The 19222-nt window shown below is 39.0% G+C and overlaps 1 protein-coding gene across 9 annotated transcripts in view; it reads left to right on the top strand.

Moving 5' to 3' along the window:
- The window catches only part of CREB5 (cAMP responsive element binding protein 5), a 257188-nt gene that overhangs the window by 50309 nt on the left and 187657 nt on the right, over positions 1-19222 (top strand). For all 9 annotated transcript variants that reach the window (XM_051808309.1, XM_051808310.1, XM_051808303.1 and 6 more), the window contains one exon: positions 3042-3163. Coding sequence is in view for 8 of the 9 variants with exons in the window: in XM_051808310.1 (XP_051664270.1) it covers positions 3042-3163 (122 nt within the window). In the remaining variant the exon portion in view is untranslated. The remainder of the gene's footprint in view (positions 1-3041; positions 3164-19222) is intronic.

Here is a 19222-nt window from a genome sequence, read left to right as displayed (position 1 = left end):
GGCCAGATGGGTCTGGCTTATCCAGTTGCTGAAGTACAACAAATTAAAGCCCCATTCTCAGTAAGACCGCAATAGTTGTGCGCACTGGTGACAGCAACAAAAACTTTATTTGTATCAACAGGGAACAGTGAGGTCAGGCACAAGATGTTGGAACTATTAATACATTTTTAAGTGCTGAGAATGACAAATATTTTATTAATTCTGGGAGACCTGAATATGTAGCTTATGCCAGGGTCTTCTTTGTGATACTATTCCCAGTTAAAACACAAAAGCTTACCTAATTTAAGTAAAAGAATTACTGTGGCGTTGAGAGTAATTTTTTCTACTAGTTTACCCACCTCCTAAAGGAAAACTGGTGTTTTGCAGAGGCAAACAACAAGCCCACTGGATTTGGTAGCCCTGAAGTCCTGAAACCAGTGAGTTCAATGTTAGTACAGTTTAACTATGTAAAGTCTCAACATTTTAAAGTCTGGATCTTTATCAGTTCTACTCCACACAAACATAGGTTTTGTGGACTCCTGGTTTCTGTGAATGTTGAAAGATGAAGTATTTTAAGGTTAAAAGGCAGCTCTTATTTTATGTCTGACTTCCAGAAGCTCTGTGGATGGAGTTTAGGATGGGTGGTTAGTAGTGCTTCTGCCCCATTTGGGAGGATAGAGGGGCTGTCTGTTTTAACAAAATCTTGATGTGAATTCCTATCAGTCTGATTTGTGGATCATAGAACTACAGTAACCATATGGGGAGACTAAGGTAGTAAATTAAGATCACCATGTCAATATGTTGGTGGTGTAAATAGTGTCATTAATCTATCAGTTTTGATACTTTGAGATAATAAAGTAATTAACTGGAAAGTTCAACGGTAGGCAAAATTTGTTAATTTTGTGGTGCAGCAGATATACTTTCAGCACATGCAAAGAAAAACCATTGAGACCTTTGTGCATTTGAAGTCACATTGTTGCTCTGGGTTGCTTGTTTTTACTGTTAAAATGGATCTACTTCACTGAGATAACTTTTTTTGTCAGTCTACCATTCACTGAATAGATGCTGAATAGGTTGGGAACTTCAGCTGCACATACCTCCTCACCACCTTTTTATCCATTAAGTTGCCTTTGACCTCGTGTAGCCTGTTGTACTGATGCTTGATTTTTGGAGTAGTTGCATACTTTGATGGAAAATAACAAAGACTATGTTAGCATATTCTCTTCTGCCCTGCCCCCCAAATTCTGGGCTCAAACAACTCTAAAAAACCCCAGGATTTTTAATTGTGGCGAAAGTGGTGCCATCAACTTCTTTATGAAATGGTAGTTTCTAATCTTGGCCATGAAATTGATACCTTCCTTATTTGATATGGACATACCACTTCTTACAATAAAAAATTTCTTTTATTTACCTCACATTCAGATACCAACATGCCTTTTGTGTCCAAGCTTGTTTTTCTTCAAAGCAGTTGGATTGTTCACTAAAGTAACATTTAATCCTTTTTGGAAATTAAATCTATTTCTCCTGCATTTTAGTGCACTTCATTTCCAATACAAACTCCAATCAAGGGTCAAAGACAACCCTGGTGTAAATCTACTGAGTTCAGTGTGGTTACCCTAGAGATTTATTTGGCACTGCTTTTTTGGGATATGGACCTATAAAGTGCTGAGTGTCCTCAGCTCTCATCACTGTCAGCACCTTGTCCACTCATTTCCTTATGCTGAGTTCTTGCAAGATTTTTGAATAGTCTTACAGTAGTTAGCCGTGAAAACTAATAGATAAATATATGTGCATTCCTAAACACTTGAGTTTTGTTTCCTTTAAGCTCACAAGTAGGACACTCAAGCCAAAAGAAATAAAGCAGAATTTTAACATTAAAAACTTACTTTTTGAGTTACATCAAGATCTTCCATCAGAAATGCAAATGAGTGTCTTCACCCTTGGATTACCTGCAAGGGTCAAATCTGGATGACCACACCTCATAGAGGTGTAAATTGGTTTCGAGTGTCTTTATAATGGAGGAAGGTGATCCTCCCCCTTAGTTTCCCAGTGAAAACTACATTTCCTTTTGTATGCCTTTCTTTTGTGCTGCCTTTTGTAACTGCTATACGGGGGTAATATTAGAACTTGACCCAGCTTATCTAGGTGCAAGAAACCATTTTTTTTTCTTCCAGAACTCACTGAAGTGGGAAGCTCTTTTCTGAGGTCAGTATTGACCTAATATGGGAACAGGGTTTAGTATGACAGAGTTTTCATTCTTTAAGAAATGAATTACAGACCATAAGGTAACTGTCAATGACTATGCAGAAGGTGTCTGAAAACCTTGTTCCTTCTTCGGTCCCTCCTGCCAGTGGCATTAAAGAGAATCCTGTCCTTCATATTAGTTCTGAGAGGGCAAAAAATTCCTATAGATGAAGGCATTAAGGATCGTTTGACTGCAAATTTCATGGTTTGTATGTATTATCAACACTTGTAGATATAAAACACAAAAGGACACTTCTTTGTGGCCAAAGTTTATGATTTCATAGCTTTTATAAGTGTCGTTTCACTCCTCCTTCAAAAACTGTGGTAGAAGCAGAACTTCTCACTGTGGTTACCTTCATGTGTTTTGCTAAGTATGTGTATTTTTGAGGTGGTTTTCAAACACTTGAAGGCATTAACTAGTGCACATCAACAGCAGTTACCTGCCTACTGTGGCGCAAATGCGCATTATGGCATGCACGGTGCTTTGTTTTGCATGCAGCTATTTTTGGAGGTTTGTAGACAGTTCTAATAATTATTTACACATGTTAAGGATATGCACTTGTGTTATGTGCCCAGTGAAAAGCTATCCTGTTGTCTTTCTGGTTGAATGATGCTGCGTGGTTTCGGACACTGATGGCAAGCACTGGCTGTCTGCAATGTATAGTGTTGAAATTCAGCACTGTGTGGGTTTTTTAATGATGGTGTGGTAGAGGTGGGAAGGCAAGAAGTTTAGTTATCATTTCTCTTTTCTTGGAAAACTATATAGTTGTCTTCCTCTCCTTTTAATATTAAATACCAACAATAATTTCTTGTCATAGATCAGACTCCTACACCAACACGCTTTCTGAAGAATTGTGAGGAAGTGGGCCTCTTCAACGACATCGACTGCTCCCTAGAGCACGAGTTTAGGAAGGCACAAGAAGAAGAAAACAACAAAAGGGTGAGTGTGAGCACACCGAGCCCTTCCTGCCCTTCTGATTCCTTGAAATGTCCTTTAATCTGTGTGAACGCAGATTGAACTCTACTACCTGGTAGTAACCTTTTGGTTAGAAACTAGGTGGCACTATACATTGTGACATGCTTTTTAAACTATTGAAGCAGTTGACAGAAATGAAACCCCTAAACCAAAAAAAAATCCCAGCATTAAATTTCCAAAAGTGTGTACCTGTGTTTGCCAGGGTTTGATTCCAAGTTTCTGCTTTTAAGTAAACTCTAACGCAAACCACACACCTCTTGAGGGAGAGGCTTGGGAAAATTATATCATCTTTGAAGTGAGGATTTCAAACTTACTCAAATATATTACAGGGAATTGTGGATTATGAAGGAGCATTTAGTTAAGAGCAAATTTTTTTTTTTTTTTTTATTCTATTCCTCCACTATTTGATGGGCCTCTGGATTTATTTGTCATCGCTACCAGCTTTACTATGTTTCTGCATTTCTCATAGTCATGTTGAGTGGGGAAATTTTGACTTCAAATACCTAGTAGATAATGTCTCCCATTTCCAATTAATGTTCTTTTGGTCCCAGTATTGCTAAATTTTTGTTGAATTATATAGGCTACTTTGTATGGGGTTAAGGGTACTTCTGTACCCAAAGGTTGTTCGAGTATTTTGAGGGATCCTAAAGCACTGTTAAAATTTTCAAGTAATTGTAAAAGAGCTTAATGCACTACAGGAGCCAGCAATAAGTAATGCATGAAATTGTAACTTTTCTAATAATATCTAAAGTTCTGGTTGCTTGTGAGAACGAAAACATGAACAGGGCAGAGCTTCCTACTGGAGCATATTGCACCCTGCAACGTTCCAACAATCAGCTTAATGCCTCCCCTTCACAATGTTCCCTTTTGTGGCTCTGTTTTCCCTTCTCCCATCTCAGCAGCTCTTGGAAATTCTTGTGTAACGTGTCCCCTGTCATAGGAATTCCCTGGTTATTGAACACTGTGTTACTTAGTTCTCACGGTAATCTGTATTTGTCCAAATTGAACCTTAACTGGGACTAAAAGCAGGAAAAGGTTGCCACGAAGCAGCTACAGTGCATTAGCCAGAGGACACTTCTCCTTTGCTTGCCTCAGCATTAATTTGCCTTTCAGATTGTCTGTGCCTCCAATGACAAAGGGTTCCTCTATACGTACACCCTCTTACAGCTGCTGTATTATCTCATTTGCTTTGACTGTTGGTGATTGTTCTCCAACTCAAAATTCATCCCTGCAAGGTGTGTATGTGCTGCTGGGGCTCATTAAATTTGGAAGTAGCAGCATTTAGGGATCTTGAGGTCTGCAAAGTAAAGGCCCAAGAGGGGCTTTTGCAGAAGAAAAGCAGTGTAAAACTGCTTGCTGAGGTGCAGAACAGGAAAAGAGGCTTGTAGAAAGAAGATGTGAAGGGAGTCTAGGGATGTTTTGCTTTTGGCTTATAGGGAAAGAAGTCTAGGGATGGTTTATTTGTGGCTCATAAGGAAAGAGATTGGGACAGATAGAGGAGGAGAGAGGCTGTGTCTTGGTATGCTGAGCAAGGCAGAAGAGTGTCCAAATATGAGAGAGTTCAAGTTTTGGTCAAGTATTGGGAAAATAGCCCAGACTAACCCTCACAGCTTTGTGTGTGGGACAAATATTAGGAAACAGCCTGTATTGAGATAAATAGGTCTAATTTTAGATTTAACTTACGAACTTAGTGGTTAAAGTGCTGCAGGCAGGAGTCGTAGCTAGAATCAAGGAGAACGTTTCTGTACATTCCTACTTCTTTGTGCATTAGAGGATTCCTAAGCAGCTCTTTCTGCATGGTGTTTATTTTGCAGGAGTGGGAGATGAAATCTACAGAAGTGGACCTCTGTGCAGTTAGCCACAGATTGCAACGCTTGATGTTTCATTTTAGCTTACAAGGGGTAGTTGCACAATCTGATTAAAACCTAGACAAGGGCATCAAGTTACCTGATAATTCCAGCTGTTTAGTGGTCTCTGGGACTCTTATTCTGGCCTCCTTCTACCAACCCCTGCAGCTGCCATTGCTGATGGTGAGGGAGCAAAAGACTGATGGTGGGGGTGGGAAAAAAAAAACAACAACAAAAAAAAAAAAATAAAAAAGGAAGGGGTGAAAAAAGGAAAAAAAAAGAAAGGAAAAAAAGAAAAAGGGGGCACAAGTCTCACTAGCTGGCTAACCTGTAACATTTGCTCTGTGTTTCCAATTAGTCTGCTGTATGTTCATTCTTACATTACCGACTGACTGTCAGATAGGAATCTGAAGCGGGTCCCAGTAGGGCTTTACACAAATGCAAGAGACAAAGGCCAAGACAGAAGGGAACTCCTCAGGCTGCAGCTATCCCTAAGGAAATGCTTCTCACAGCCTGTCCCTGGAATATGAGTGCGATGTAGCATTGGCCTAATGGACTTGCTAACACATGGAGACTAAGGTTAACTGCATGGAAATCTTACAACTCAGAAAAGTCTTCTGAAAATATTTTTGGTTATATTAATTTCTCCGGATTCTGAAAGAAACAGCTTTGTTTATTTTAGTATATCACTGTGGCTTAGCACACAGCTTGACTCTGAAATCTTGTAAGAGAAAAACACTTTCGGTTTTACTTGGGCTTTTTTTCTCCTTGAGAGTCATAATTTGAAAACTCAGAGAATAAAGTTCATTAGCTGCATTTTTTTTTTTAAATCTTCTGAGTGAGAACCCATGGATAATCCATGAGAATTTGTTGTGATGAAGCTAGTTTTGAAGACTGGTGACATTCCAAATCAGCTGTGAAACGCTGAAGCTGTGAAGCTGAAGCTGTGAAGCATGGTTTTAGGAACACCATGTGTAAGCATTTTTGTAAAGATAGTATTGAGGATAAAGCACTTCCATTAATATCCCAGCTGCTTGTCCAGGAAGAAATCTCTTGACATCTTTATGCCATAGTTGCTCATGTGTAAAATGGTAGTAGTGCCAATTTCTGCCTCCAATACTTGATATGTCTTGTGATTGCAAGCTGATCTGTCAAGGACTATCTCTGCTTGGGGACTGAGTGGACTCAAGTAATAATAATGATGATTTCTCGGACCTGAACTGAACTAAGAAAAGTAAAGCTACAAATAGAAGTGAGATTGTCAGTTTTGTTTGGCTCCTCTGACTCCTATACCACCCAATATTAGCTGTAAATCTCTGCTTGAGAAAGGCCTACTCCCTAAATGTAAGAGATGCATTGTTTAGCAATAAGCATATTCATAAACATATGAGAAAGAGGCTTTTTGCATACTTTTGATGGCTCTCTTCCTGACATAAGCGTCCTACCTGCCAAATTCACCACCAAAATTAGCACAAGTAAAAGCATACCTATAGTATATTTCTACTTCCAGAAGTGTAAATATTAGAGCTCTTAGGAGCTTGAGGTGGACATCAATTGACATATTGACCCCAGACAAAATTTGCAACCCAACTCAACAAGACAGGTAGTGCTGGCAGATTAGATGACTGTCTTAGCCTGCTAGCTGCTAAGGTTTATACTGCTTGGAACATTTAAGTATCTAAAGCATTTGTAATGGGTTATACTTGCAAGCACATGACCTTTGCTGCTACTGGACAAGCCCTGCTGTCACATCTTGTTTTGAGCACTGAGTTGGAGCCGAGAGGATAATGTAAAAGATGGGAAGAGTTAGGATCTGTTTCTGAATAACTAATTGGATCTGCTTAATTAAAATGCATCTAGCCTGACCTCCCTGCATGAAATAAGAAAGAGTGGAAATATACTGAGAGTAGCAAGTAGTATTTACAAATATTGAATATTTTCAACATGAAGGCGTTTTTACAATCATTCTGCTTATGCTGGAATTTGGATGCATCACTTCCTGAGGCTTATCCTGCAACTTTGAAATCTTCTAACCAGTGTTCAGTTCTACAAGTTAATATGTAAATTTTGCAAATAAGGCAGGGAAACAGCTATTCTCAAGGGAATAGCTCATGGCTAGCAAGTCCTCTCTGTGGCTTAATATTCCTGTTCTAAGTATACTACCCCACTGCAGGCACCTCACTGCTAGAAAAGCATCAGGAAATTGAAGTAGTCCAGTAAAGAAAAAGAATAAAATCAAATACAGAGCCTTTGGTGGTTAAATAAGTTCAGTCTACAGAAGGATTAAAGAGCCTGAATATCCAGTTTAGTTGTGTTAAGCAAGGAGGACGTGTAACTGTAGTGACCTGTTGAACACCACAGTCCAATATGTGTTTGAAAGACATAAACTTGGGTTGTACCTTCTAGGTTCTCGTTCTACCAGCATAAAAAAGTAGATAAAATACATTTGCCTAACTTATACCATCTCATGATTTCATGCTGAACTCAGTGACTCTATGACCTACAGAAAAGAATTCTTGCAAGTTTGTTTTTTTTTTAAAGGAAACCTCTACAATGCAACAAGGAGATAAAAAGTAAATACCAAATCAGTGCCTTTAAATTCAGTGGAATAGAAATGCCCAGTAAGCATTTCTTGTGTTGCACAAACTTGGTGGGTTTCACATACGAAGATGTAAGCATCCTCACATCATAGCATTTTTTCTGGGTGCTGCATTGAATTACTAGAAAGATACACTATAACTCTGTATCAGAGTTTTTCTGAGGGTTATTTTGAGTTTTCATATGCATTCATTGCATTAGGTTATTGATCTGTTTTTTGGGGTTCATTTTTGTTTTGTAACACCCCCTTTTTCTTAATTGAAATAGCTTTTGCAGCATTCCTATGGAGAAGGTAAATGCTTTGTCTCTTATTTTCTAAGGAAAAACAGATTCCAGAGGATGTTGCTTTCCAAAGCTCCTTTGGAGTGTGACACCAAGCTCTTGAAGGAATCACAGGCTCAGAGTGAGAATTGCAGGGGATCTGAGTCCTCTCCACTGTTCAGCCAAGAAAGCAGCTTTCTGTCTCTTTTGATTCCTAAATATCTTTAGTAGCATGGCTCCAAAAGATTGATAGACACCCTCAAATGCATTTTGGTGCCTTGCTCTCACTGAAACAAAGCAGGAGTCAATCAGAGAGCTACCATAAAGGATCTGGGCTGAAGTGACATGCTGAAAATTGCACAGGAAGTCTGTGGCAGAGCCTCGGATTGATTCCATATCTCCTCGGTCTCAGCATAGGGCATCCCACAAACCATGTGTGTTAAAGATTTATCAGCTGTTGTTCAGTGTTGCCAAAGACAGGAAGAATGCTCTCCTCCTCTCTCCAGATGAGTAGGCTTGCTGAATTTTAACTGCTTTTCTTAACATGCGGAGATTTCATGGTAGACATGTGGTGGTACATTGTGTTTTATATGTCAGGTCTGCAGTTGGCCCTTCAGTCCCCTGGCTTTATGAGTCCTGTTTTGAGCATGCGTCCATCTCCAGGCACTTAGTTACCACACTGAACTCTGTCACAAAAGAGACAGTTTCCACATAATGGTGCAGGAAAGCTGGCAGGACAAAACAGTCTTCCAGAAATATTCATATGAATAGGCTTTAACTTAGGTTTGTTGCTGCTGGTACAGCATCTTATCTTCTGACAGGCAGGTCTATCTTATCTTCTGTAGAAATGAACTGTTTGAATGGATTTATGGAGTTAGATCCTCATACTCCAAGGGAAGACCTGAATGTTTTTCCAGGAGTAAGTGCCTATATCGTGCAGAAAGGCAATTCTTGAGGGCGTACGTTTTTGATTGAGTTAAAGTTCCATAACCATAATCCTTCCATGTTCTTCTGAATTCCAGCTGATGACTCATCCTGCAGAGCTCAGTCAGGACAGTCCACTTTCCTTCTGCTTCTTATTGTCTCTGTCTGAAAGAAGTTGAGTCACCCTCTTGTAATGTTTGGGAGTTTGTTGTGTTTTGTACATTTTGGTTACCCCAAAAAAGAGGCCTACCTAATTTCATTCTGACATTTCTTTCACAACAATGTGGTGTAGTTGTGCCTTTTACCTTGGTCCTCCTAGGAATGTTTTTAATGGCACAGCTCTCCTGTTACTAGTTCAGATTTCAGCAGGATGGACTGGATGGCACATGAAGAAGGAATAAACCTTCCCTGTAGCGGCATTTTTATAAGTCTATCTTTTAGGTAAAGCCCCTAAATCTCAGCAGTTTCTTTAGAGTGTTCACTGTGCTATTAAACACGAGCTCTTTGCTCCCCAGAGTGGACTGCAGCCTATATGGTTGGGTGGGTAATAAGATACTGCAGATATATTTCAGAGCAAGGTGCACTTTTACTTTATTTATGAAGATAGACATGCTGGTCGAGGGCTTAATCACAGCTGATAAATCATTTTAAGAAAGCCTATTAGAACCATATGCTGATTCTTTGTATTAACATGGTGTGTCTGTTTCTAGTCTAATAAGGCAAGGTCTCTTCCCCCCCCTTCCCCCTGCCTCATGTGCGAATTATTTATCTGTTTAAGTGATATTGCTTGCTTGGGGGCATTTCCCTCTATAAGAGGTATCATTAATAAGGCAAGGTGAACAGAGGAAAGAGGGTTTTTTGCTCTTCAGAGTCAATGAAGCTGCGTGTTCTCAGTCACCTTCAGTGAGAGGGAATTGCAGAGCAAAGGTCCAAAAGCTGAGACAAGGGAATGAATTGGCTAAAGACTGGAACATCATGGCATGGCCTTCCCGGCAGCATAAGGTTGTCATTTTGGCCCAGGTGGTTACAATCCTGGAGCCCCAAGAACTGTGAGGGGTTGGGTGTGCTGACATTTCAGTTACCTCACCTTTCCCTCAGTCAGAGAGGCCTGCTGCAGGAACAGGTTCCATGGCCATCTAATGAGATCCATATTGGTGAAGTTATTCTGTGCCAAGTCGTATTTATCATTAATTGGTGGGTTCGCTTGCAGATCTTTCCTATTATTTGCTGATTATACCCCTACACATTTTATTATCTTGCTAAAGTTCAAATGCTAATAATTTCTTGATTTAATGTTTGTTTATAACTCTGTCTACTGCCTAAATGGATGTAGTTAGAAAATTTCGGAACAGCAACAGCTCTTTTGCTGACTGGGTTTCTTTCACATTTTGCACATGGCAGTCAACTATTTATAAACCTCCATAGGGACTCCTAAACCTTTACAGTTGGGTTCCTCCCACAGCCTCAGCCCCTTTTCTCCCTTGCTTCCCCAGGGCAAGTCTTGTTTTTTGGCATACAGACAATGATGGTGATTGTTAGGCAGAGAAAATGTCCACAAGCTATGAACCATGGGTAAGGATTTTTAATTTGAACCTCAACCAGGATAAACTGAAAGTCAGAGACATCCAGGAGAGTAAGGGTATTTTCACCATAAGGTAGAAGGAGATCCACATCTGAGTTGCTGGTGTTCTTTAGGCTTACAAAACGTGAAACCGAAAACCTGAAAACTCACTTTACATCAGTTGTGTGCACACTGTAGCATGTCCCATTTTCAGTACTGTACAAAATTACTGTCTTTCTAAAAGCCCCCAAACTTAACTTTTAAATCTGACATACTTCAGAGTAACAAAAGGAGTAGTGGAGAGAAGAAAGAAGCCAGAACAACTGATCACATGTGATGGCAGTTAACAAAGCTGCAGTTGGATGTATAGCCTCATACATCTCTGGGGCAGTTTCATTGACTTTAATGGCATTTCAATTTTTAACCTATTACAACTAGGCAAAGCTCTGAAGGAATAAAAACCTTTGCTCAGAGACTAGAAAAAAAACAACTGTGGCCATAAAGTGATGTGAAGTATCTGGGTAGTTGATGTTCTGTTAATATGTAAAAATAGGGCATTTTAAAAGGCATACTGGGGAGGTAAAAAAACATACATCTTAACTGTTTCCTTATTCTGGTTTCTCTCTCGCATGATTCTTTATGGAAGTTGCCAAGTCCACTCTTATCAAATAAATATCAGCTTTTTTTCTTCCCTGATATGTGAGTAAACTGTGTGTGGCTCAGTCTGATCCCTGGGAAGGGAACAGACATCAGTTCGCCATGTGAATGTGCATGTCAAAGTGCAGCTCTACCAGCCAGTCTGGGGCTGGGTGGGGAGAGACATAGGGAGAATGAACTCAGTGTTACAAACCGTTTCTTTTGAATTTCTACAACCTATTAGTCACAGCAAGCTGCCCTTATTGATTTTGGTAAGAGAGGTCATTTTTAATCCTCTAAAGTGGAGAGAGCTACATGCACTCTCCATAGCATGACATTAAAATTGACACAGCTCTGCATCAGTTCTATGAAAAAGCCCTGAACCTAGATGGATTATTGCCTCGCCTTTCAGTGGATACAAGCTGCTAACCAGAGCATGCTAACCTAGATTAGGTGTAAAAGCTTTAAAAGGCTTGATAAGGAAAGTACAGCCAAAAGAAGCTAGAAAATATGTGACCATGCTAAAAGAGCTACCCCTGCATAAATAGGCCATTAGTTTTCAAAAACTATTTTCTCCATTTTTAAAAATTTAAACACAGAGGCGTTGAGATTACCATATAAAAGAACAAACAAAAGCTGACCTTACTCTATGATTATGAAGAAAGCTTTATTCTGGCTGTTAGCCCTTGCTAGTTTTGTTTATGTTCTTTAGAGAACTAAATCTTTGAATACAATTAGAATCGTCCGACTCAAATCTTAAGTGTGCCTCAAAATAAACAGCAGAGGTGAATTCTCAGCAGTTTTCTTTTCATCTTTGTTATCCTTGCCCTGGCCCGCTTTTCCTGCCTAATGATCCTTAGTGGCATACTTTTATTAAGAGAAATCTTCTTGATGGAAAAATAGGCTTAATGGGGATAGGAAAGTCATTGTGAGCCTGGAGAAGAATTTTTTTCTTTCTTTGGAATTCCAGAAGATGACTAGTGCCCCTTTTAATTTTATACTGGTTTTTATTTGGAAATTTGTTTTCTGAAGGTTTTAATGACTTTTTTTTTTTCTGTGAGTCTCAGTAAATATTTACAATGTAGTGTTTAGGGAAATTTGTTGGCTTGTCATGTAAGCCTGGTGTTCTCCCTTTTCGTTAGTTGTAGTTTGGTCCGATATTTCTTATTAAAGGATAGAGTTTCCCTTTCTTAATAAAAGACACCTGCAAAAGAAACTGTTGTAAAAACCATTAAAGTACAATGTTAATCTGTGTAGCCTGTAAGTGTAATGCCTGTGACGAGGGAGGTGCCACAGCACCTTTCAGTAAATGCTAAAAGTCTTCTACAGCTGTTAGTTGAGTAGGTCTCTGAGCTCCTTCTCAATTGATTATTAAAGTATGTGTGTGTCTGTGTGGGCAACATGGTTTCACTCCTATATTAAGAGATATTTACTCTTCCTCCCCATTCTCCTCACCTGAGGCATGTGTGTGTGGGGTAGTGGTATTTTCCCTGTTTGTGGATTTAGCAAGGCCTAGGGAAATTCAAGGTGGGCACAGAAAGGGAACCGTGGCTTCATCACTGACACTGCAACATGATACCTAGAAGAAAAGGTGAAAGCTGCCTGATCGGCAGATTATCTGGGATTCTATCTGGCAGCTTATTTTTGTCCCAACCCTACCTTCTCCTATCAAGGAAGAAGAAAAAATAAGGTATGTTGCCAGTCTCTCCTGCTTTGTGTTGGAAGAGTCTTCCCTGATGTCCTAGAGGGGAGAGAAAGTAGGAAGGTAGGAAAGTATGGGTTGAGGAAGGGGAGCAAGAAATGAAAGTTGTTTTTTACTTACTTAAAGGACTTATTCCTACCCCAAGTCAGACTTGGTAGGAAAAACGGAAAGGGAAATTCACACAGAAGAAGGGGAAAAGTAATATTACTTACACATGAAGAAAGCTGAGGGAGGCTACCAGGCTTTTCAAGTGAGAGAAAGAGTGAAAATCAGCACTCACATTAGGCAGACATTAAAAGGAGAGTTCTTTTTTTTTCTGAGAAGCGGAGTATTAAAATATTCCTGTAATGTACTTGTCAGCAGAATTGGAGGAGCAGAGACAGAGGAGTGTGAAAAATATAAGTTCCTTTTCTCCCCACCACACCAACCCACCCCCAACCCAAAGAAATGGAATCAGTTTCTCCGCTTAATGTCAAATTGAGATGTCAAAGGATGTGGCTGTACAAGAGAAGAGGAGAAATGAAGATGCTCGGTTGATGTTGGGTATTAGAACAGTTTTTCCCTGAAAAAGTGAAAAGGAGAATCAGTCTGGACACTGTTTTTTCTGCTTTCTTTTTAGTCTTTTAAAATATTCTTTCTCTCATCACACTGCTGTCTTACCTCTGAGATCTCTGTGCATGTGCCTTGGGATGTATGCATCAGTGCAAGGCCAGTTTGTATAATGACAAAGTTACCAGAGTTCTCCTGTGTATGCTATTTTTTTTTCCAATACAGTAAACTCATGCAAGTGTAAATGCCAACATATATGTTTCAGGAAAAACCAGGAAAAGTATTACACGCATTACACCTCTGCACATAAGTTCTTATTTTGTGGCTTATTGTTTGGCTGCAATCTTTTTCAGGTGCACCTCCTGTATCCCTTTGCTTCATCCATCTCAGCCAGTTAAATGTGTATATAACTGATTTTTTGAAATGGGGCCAAAATCCATGTACTTCAATAGGTTTTAAACATATGGTTAACTTCAAGCATGTGTACAAGGGTTTGCTGAAGAGAGATAGTTTGCTGAATCAGGACTTCCCAACATCAAGATTTTAAATCAATGCAAAATGTATTTTAACTACTGCCTCCCATAGACTATAGATGACTATTGTTACTCAAGCCCTGCAGGTGAAGAAAGTTGTAGATGGATAAACAGAAACTTAAGGGGAAACCCAGTCTTTCTGATAACCTTCTGTGCCAACTGTTTTTTCACTTCCTCCTAATAAATAGTTATGTTACATGAAAGGGAATAATGATTAGAATTTAATGTTATGATTAAAAACTTATTTTTCTGGGGGAATAGAAAAGGTCTGCTACTAAAAAAAAAGGAATTTGTTATAGCTTTTTGTTTTGTTTTGTTATGAGATTTCTGTACAAAATGTGGTACTGAGATGATAGTATATGTATGCCATTATTGACCCAATGAACATGAGTCAGCTCTCTGGTCTTTTGGATACATGAATCTGTGTGATTTTTCGAGAAAATACTTTGAAGAACAATAAAAGTGTGTATATATGTAAAAAAACCCTAAAAAGATCAAAATCAAACCAACCAAACAAAACCCTAAACCAACCGTGAAACAAACAAACCAACTCACCCAAACCCAACAACAACAACAAAAAAAAGGGAAAAAAAACCCTCACAACAAAAAGTCCAGTTGCCTTTCTCGTTCACTTGCATTCTTCTGTGTGCAGGGATAAATGGGATAGGGCTGCCTGCCCTGTATTGTTTTAATTTTCTCCATTCTGAATCACAGGTAGGTTGAGGTGGAAAGTAGATTCCACAGAACAAATGCATCTGTCGGAAGGTGCAGGGAAGGGGAAAGAGTCAGTGAGGGAAATGTTCCTTTCAAAATACTTCTTAATATGCTGTTAGTGATGGAGCGCTCAAATTGCCCTCTTGATGACAGTCAGGGAAGAAAAAACCCATATTTTACTTTTGCAGTTGATCCACTTAATACAGTGTTTTAAAACAAAGTGCTCTTTCCTTGTTTTTATGCAAGGTGGTAAGATTAAAAATATAATTGGGCTTTCTCCTTCTTTTCTTACTACTTTTCAATATTCGTTTCCTCACATTCCATCTTCAAACCAGCTAATCTGTATCCCCTTCTTCTTGAATAGCATTATCCTGACAACAGAGCAGTGAAAAGAAATGAGACTGCAGGACTTCTAACAATGCCAGAGGGCCCCAGGAATAGGAATGCCCTGAAAAAATTTGCTCCCATCCAGCTGCCCTTCATATTGTTGTCTCTCTATCCAATTTACTAGAGAATTTCCCACTGGCTCCTGGCTCATTCCCAAATGAGAATGTAATCTTTTAAAGATTACACTGCATAATGGAGGGACAAGGAGCTCTTTATTAACTGGGATGGGGAGTCACTTGCTATTAGGCAAGGGAGAGGGATGGGATGTTGTAGTGTTTTGTGAGCTCTGCTTTCTACCCCTTCTTGTCTCATCAGTGACAGGATGGCAGGTTGGGAGTGGGAAACCACTGCAGCTGCACTGTAGAAAAAGAAATAATTGAATGTAGCTTATGATTATGGCAATTACTTTTATAACATGAGGGATTATACCATAACTATTATATTGCCAACAAGATTAAATTACTAACCTAATACCACAAGATGTTTTCCAGGAGAATAAAAGAACCTCTGCTTGTTCCAGAGTTGATGCTTTCAAAGTGTGAAAGAGCTGAGCAACTAAGGAACCTGGAGTGCTGGCTGTACAGACATTGTCTGGATCAGATCCCTGTCACTTCCATGAGCTCTGATAGCTAGACACGCTCACTCTTTTTGGGATGCAAAGCAATGTTGTACTCTGGTAATTGTAAATGCTCCTTCTCTCTCCTGTCAAGCAGATAAGCTTCTGCCAACAATAGTTAATAAAGAGATAATCAAAAGCTAAAATTGCAATGGAGAAATTATTAGAACTTCACCAAGGGACCAATTTTGCTCATGTAAACCCAATGAACTGATTGGAAAGTTTAGGCTTCAACATGTTTTCATATTGGGTTTTCCTTTTACTACATCTTTTGAAAATATTGCTTAATATAGTGGATATCTGTATGCATAATGAGGTAATCTTAGGTCACCTCTAGTGTGAGGTCAGTTTTGCTGAAGTTTCTGGAGTCTGCAGCGTGATTTTTGATGGATTTTTTGTATTTTTTCTCCTACATGCCTAGCAAGGTCAGAGATGAGACTTTGTCATATTGCTACTATAGATATAGCCTTGTATAGACAGTTCATGGTAGGAGTACAAGCTAAGTTAATTATGCAGGAAGAGCAGCTTCCTTTTGTTCATCAGCTGGAAAATGAGTAGAAAATTAAATTTTGGAGACCAGAAATATATAACGTGTTGATCATTGTGAGCAAATTAACTGGCTTCATGAGAAAGCTAGTTCTGATTTTGAAGAGAAATGTAAGTAAAAAATATAATTCTATAAATATTTTAATATTTTTTATATGCTACTGCTGAATATGAGCAGTTGATTTAATTTTTGTTTTATGTACATTACAGTCCACTCACACCATCGTGCTTTATGAAAATACCTGTTATCACAGGTTCCTGGATGCATTTGCAAAGGCTGGACATGCATTTGTAAATCACCCTTTTCTTTTTCTAGTGAAGAACTGGAGTTATGGATATCAAATTGAAGTCAAAGAGGAGCACATTATTGTTGTTTTTGTCAGGATTAGAAACCTTTGAATGGCAGTTTATACCTGATTTTATTCTCCCCCCCTTCCTTTCTTCTGAGTCTGTGAACAGAAAAAGAAGCAAATCTGATTTCGCGGTGGATCTTTCTGTCCTGTAGGTTGCAGATCTGACCATTGCCACATACGAACTGTTTGTCTCAATGTCACAGTCTCTTGCCTTTTTGACCTTCCTATTCATTTGAGCTTGAAAGGGTCACCTTTGGCAAAAGGTACTCTCAGTTACTTTCTGGGATTGAGAGCGCTGGGCACTATTAAGAAAGTGTTATTGAAAGTTGTGATCATAATTTCTTTGTGTTGTCTAACCAGACTAACAAGGTTATATCTCTATTTGAGCATCTTTTTGTCAGGTAAGAAAATATTTCCACTCCCTCTCTTGGCTTATATCACTTCAGACAGAGACTCTATGTTCCCAGTGAAATATCATGTATTAATCTCCTCTGAGGACTTTTTAGTTTTGTTCCTGATACATCAATTCCTTGCTGGTAGAAACAGTTGCACAAGCAATCAACCTCTTTTCTTACGTCTTCTGTGCCCAGGGCATCCTATTAAGCCTTTGGTTGCTGCTTGCTTTTAGAAAGAAGGTCAGTATGGGTTTATTGCACATCTGCCGGTAGTTTGCAAAATGCAAGATCCTCATAGTGACCTATGTGCCCACCAGGCAAGTGTTACCTTTCACAGACTGCATGGAGGGAATCATAACCCGTGGAAAGGGGCCCACCAGATGCCTGAGGGCCATACCTCAAGCTGTCAGAGGAGTTTCACAAGTTCTTGCTGTTCACTGGCTTCCCTGACCTCTTTGCATCATATGCTTAAGCACCTTCTTAAAAGTCAGACTGTGGCTCAGGGCATTAACTCCATGTGCAGTGCAACATGATCAGCTGGAAATTGTAAAGTCAGTGATACAGATTTGTGTGGACTTCTGTTTGTGCCCTCTCACTGTTAATAGGTAATAAAACACTAACATTTCAGTGTGATGGGGGATTTTTTGGTGTGACCAAGACATAGGTGTAAAATTTTTCTAGTTAAATGAGAAATACTGGAATAATAGCTAGAGATACTAATATGTTCAGAAAGTCTTGGAGTCATGTTTGTGTGATTTTGTTGATTATGCTGATGCTAGAGCATAAATTAGTTTGAATATAGTTTTTTCTTTCCTTTCTACAAGCATTCCAGTGGAATTATTTTTACAGCCAATGGGAAACTTCTGTAAGACCTTGTCATAAGCCATGTTTTTGCATTTTTCTTTTTTCTACTGATCTGTAACTTCCCTTACTGCCATTAAAACACTTAGAAAGCTTTCTGCCATTTTATGTCAGTTTCTATGTCAGTTGATGTTGAAATCGGTGTCAAAGCCACAGCCAGAACTTTTATTTACCAACATATTTAGCTTCCAGTTTAACCTGACCTTAGACTGAGCACACCTGAATTAAAGCAGCCCAACAAATCAGCTACCTTTTATCTCCTCTGACATGCAACTGGCTGTGTGAATACTCTTAGCTTGCCCTAAATATTATGAAGGGAGAGAGAGAAGCATGTGAAGGTCAGTACTGTGGTTTACTTGATAGGCAGTAGTTTATTATAAACTGCTGTGACTCAATTGTTTTTTGATACTCTGTTTATCATATCTCAACTGAAAGATGCTAGGGAAGCTTCTGATCTTTCCAGCAGTTAGAAGAGCCACATCTCATGAGCTTTTATTTTCATGAAGCAATATGGACTACAAACTGCTTGGATGAAGCATGCTCTTTGCTGTATGTCCATAGAAGACCAATGTTTTGACCTCACCTTCAAGTAATATTGTAGTGCACACAACTCCTAAATTATGAGCCTTATTTTTACATTAAATATTTTCAGCTGGATGATTTTTTTTTTGCTTTAAAACAATAGGTATTTTTGCAATACATAACATAGAAAGCTATTGCAGATCCTTTTGATGATTTTGTTGCTTGATGTAGCGGCACAGCACTAGCATCTAGCAAGCGAATACATTCCTGTGGTGTTTTCAAAAGCATATGAGAAACCATATGTTTTCATAGGAAAACAGCTGTTACCAAACATATGCTTTCTGAGACAGAGTGACAGTTATTAGAAGGGCAAAGTAGGACCACAGCCTGTCTTTTAAGTCGAATAAAGCTGGCAGTAACTGTCACTTTGAATACGCAGTGGCACCGCATGCAGATATTGCCATGTAGAGTGTAACTGGAAGGAGGGAGAGAAATTAACATCCACAGTCTGCAGCTTGGGAGAGACAATATAAATCTCTGTCCTGCTTTGAGCTGTGAATGCCTCTGTAGGAGTTATAGTAACAGACAAATTAGCATAATGTAATTGGCTGGCAAGGTCAGCTCTTCTCCAGGAGCATTAGCAATGTTTACTATAAGAAGAGACAGACCAAGTATTGTAGGGTCTGTCCTTTTTGTAGGAAGAATAATCATGTTGGACTACCTGCATCACAGACTTTACCATATCTTATTAAAATTCAGTCTATCATATTTCTGCCTTAAAGCAAATTATCTGAAAGAACAACAAAGAATATTCTCTACTATCATGCAAATCTTTATTCATTTTTTTGCTTTGAACCTCATTGAGTTTGCTTTTTTTTTTCTTTCTCTGTTGAATAGCTTTTCTCTCGGTGCTAAACGTAAACATGCATCCCTGCCAACACTTAATAAATCTTGTCGGGAGAGTTAAAATTTCTGGTCTTATTATATATCTACTATGAGTAGTAAATCCAGACAAAGT

This window comes from Manacus candei, unplaced genomic scaffold (genome assembly GCF_025592945.1).
Source record: "Manacus candei isolate 608988 ecotype Guabito, Panama unplaced genomic scaffold, ASM2559294v1 h1tg000072l, whole genome shotgun sequence".
In the NCBI taxonomy this organism is placed as follows: Eukaryota; Metazoa; Chordata; class Aves; order Passeriformes; family Pipridae; genus Manacus; species Manacus candei.
The sequence above is the reverse complement of the archived record's forward strand: the minus strand, read 5'-3'. Positions and strand labels throughout refer to the sequence as shown.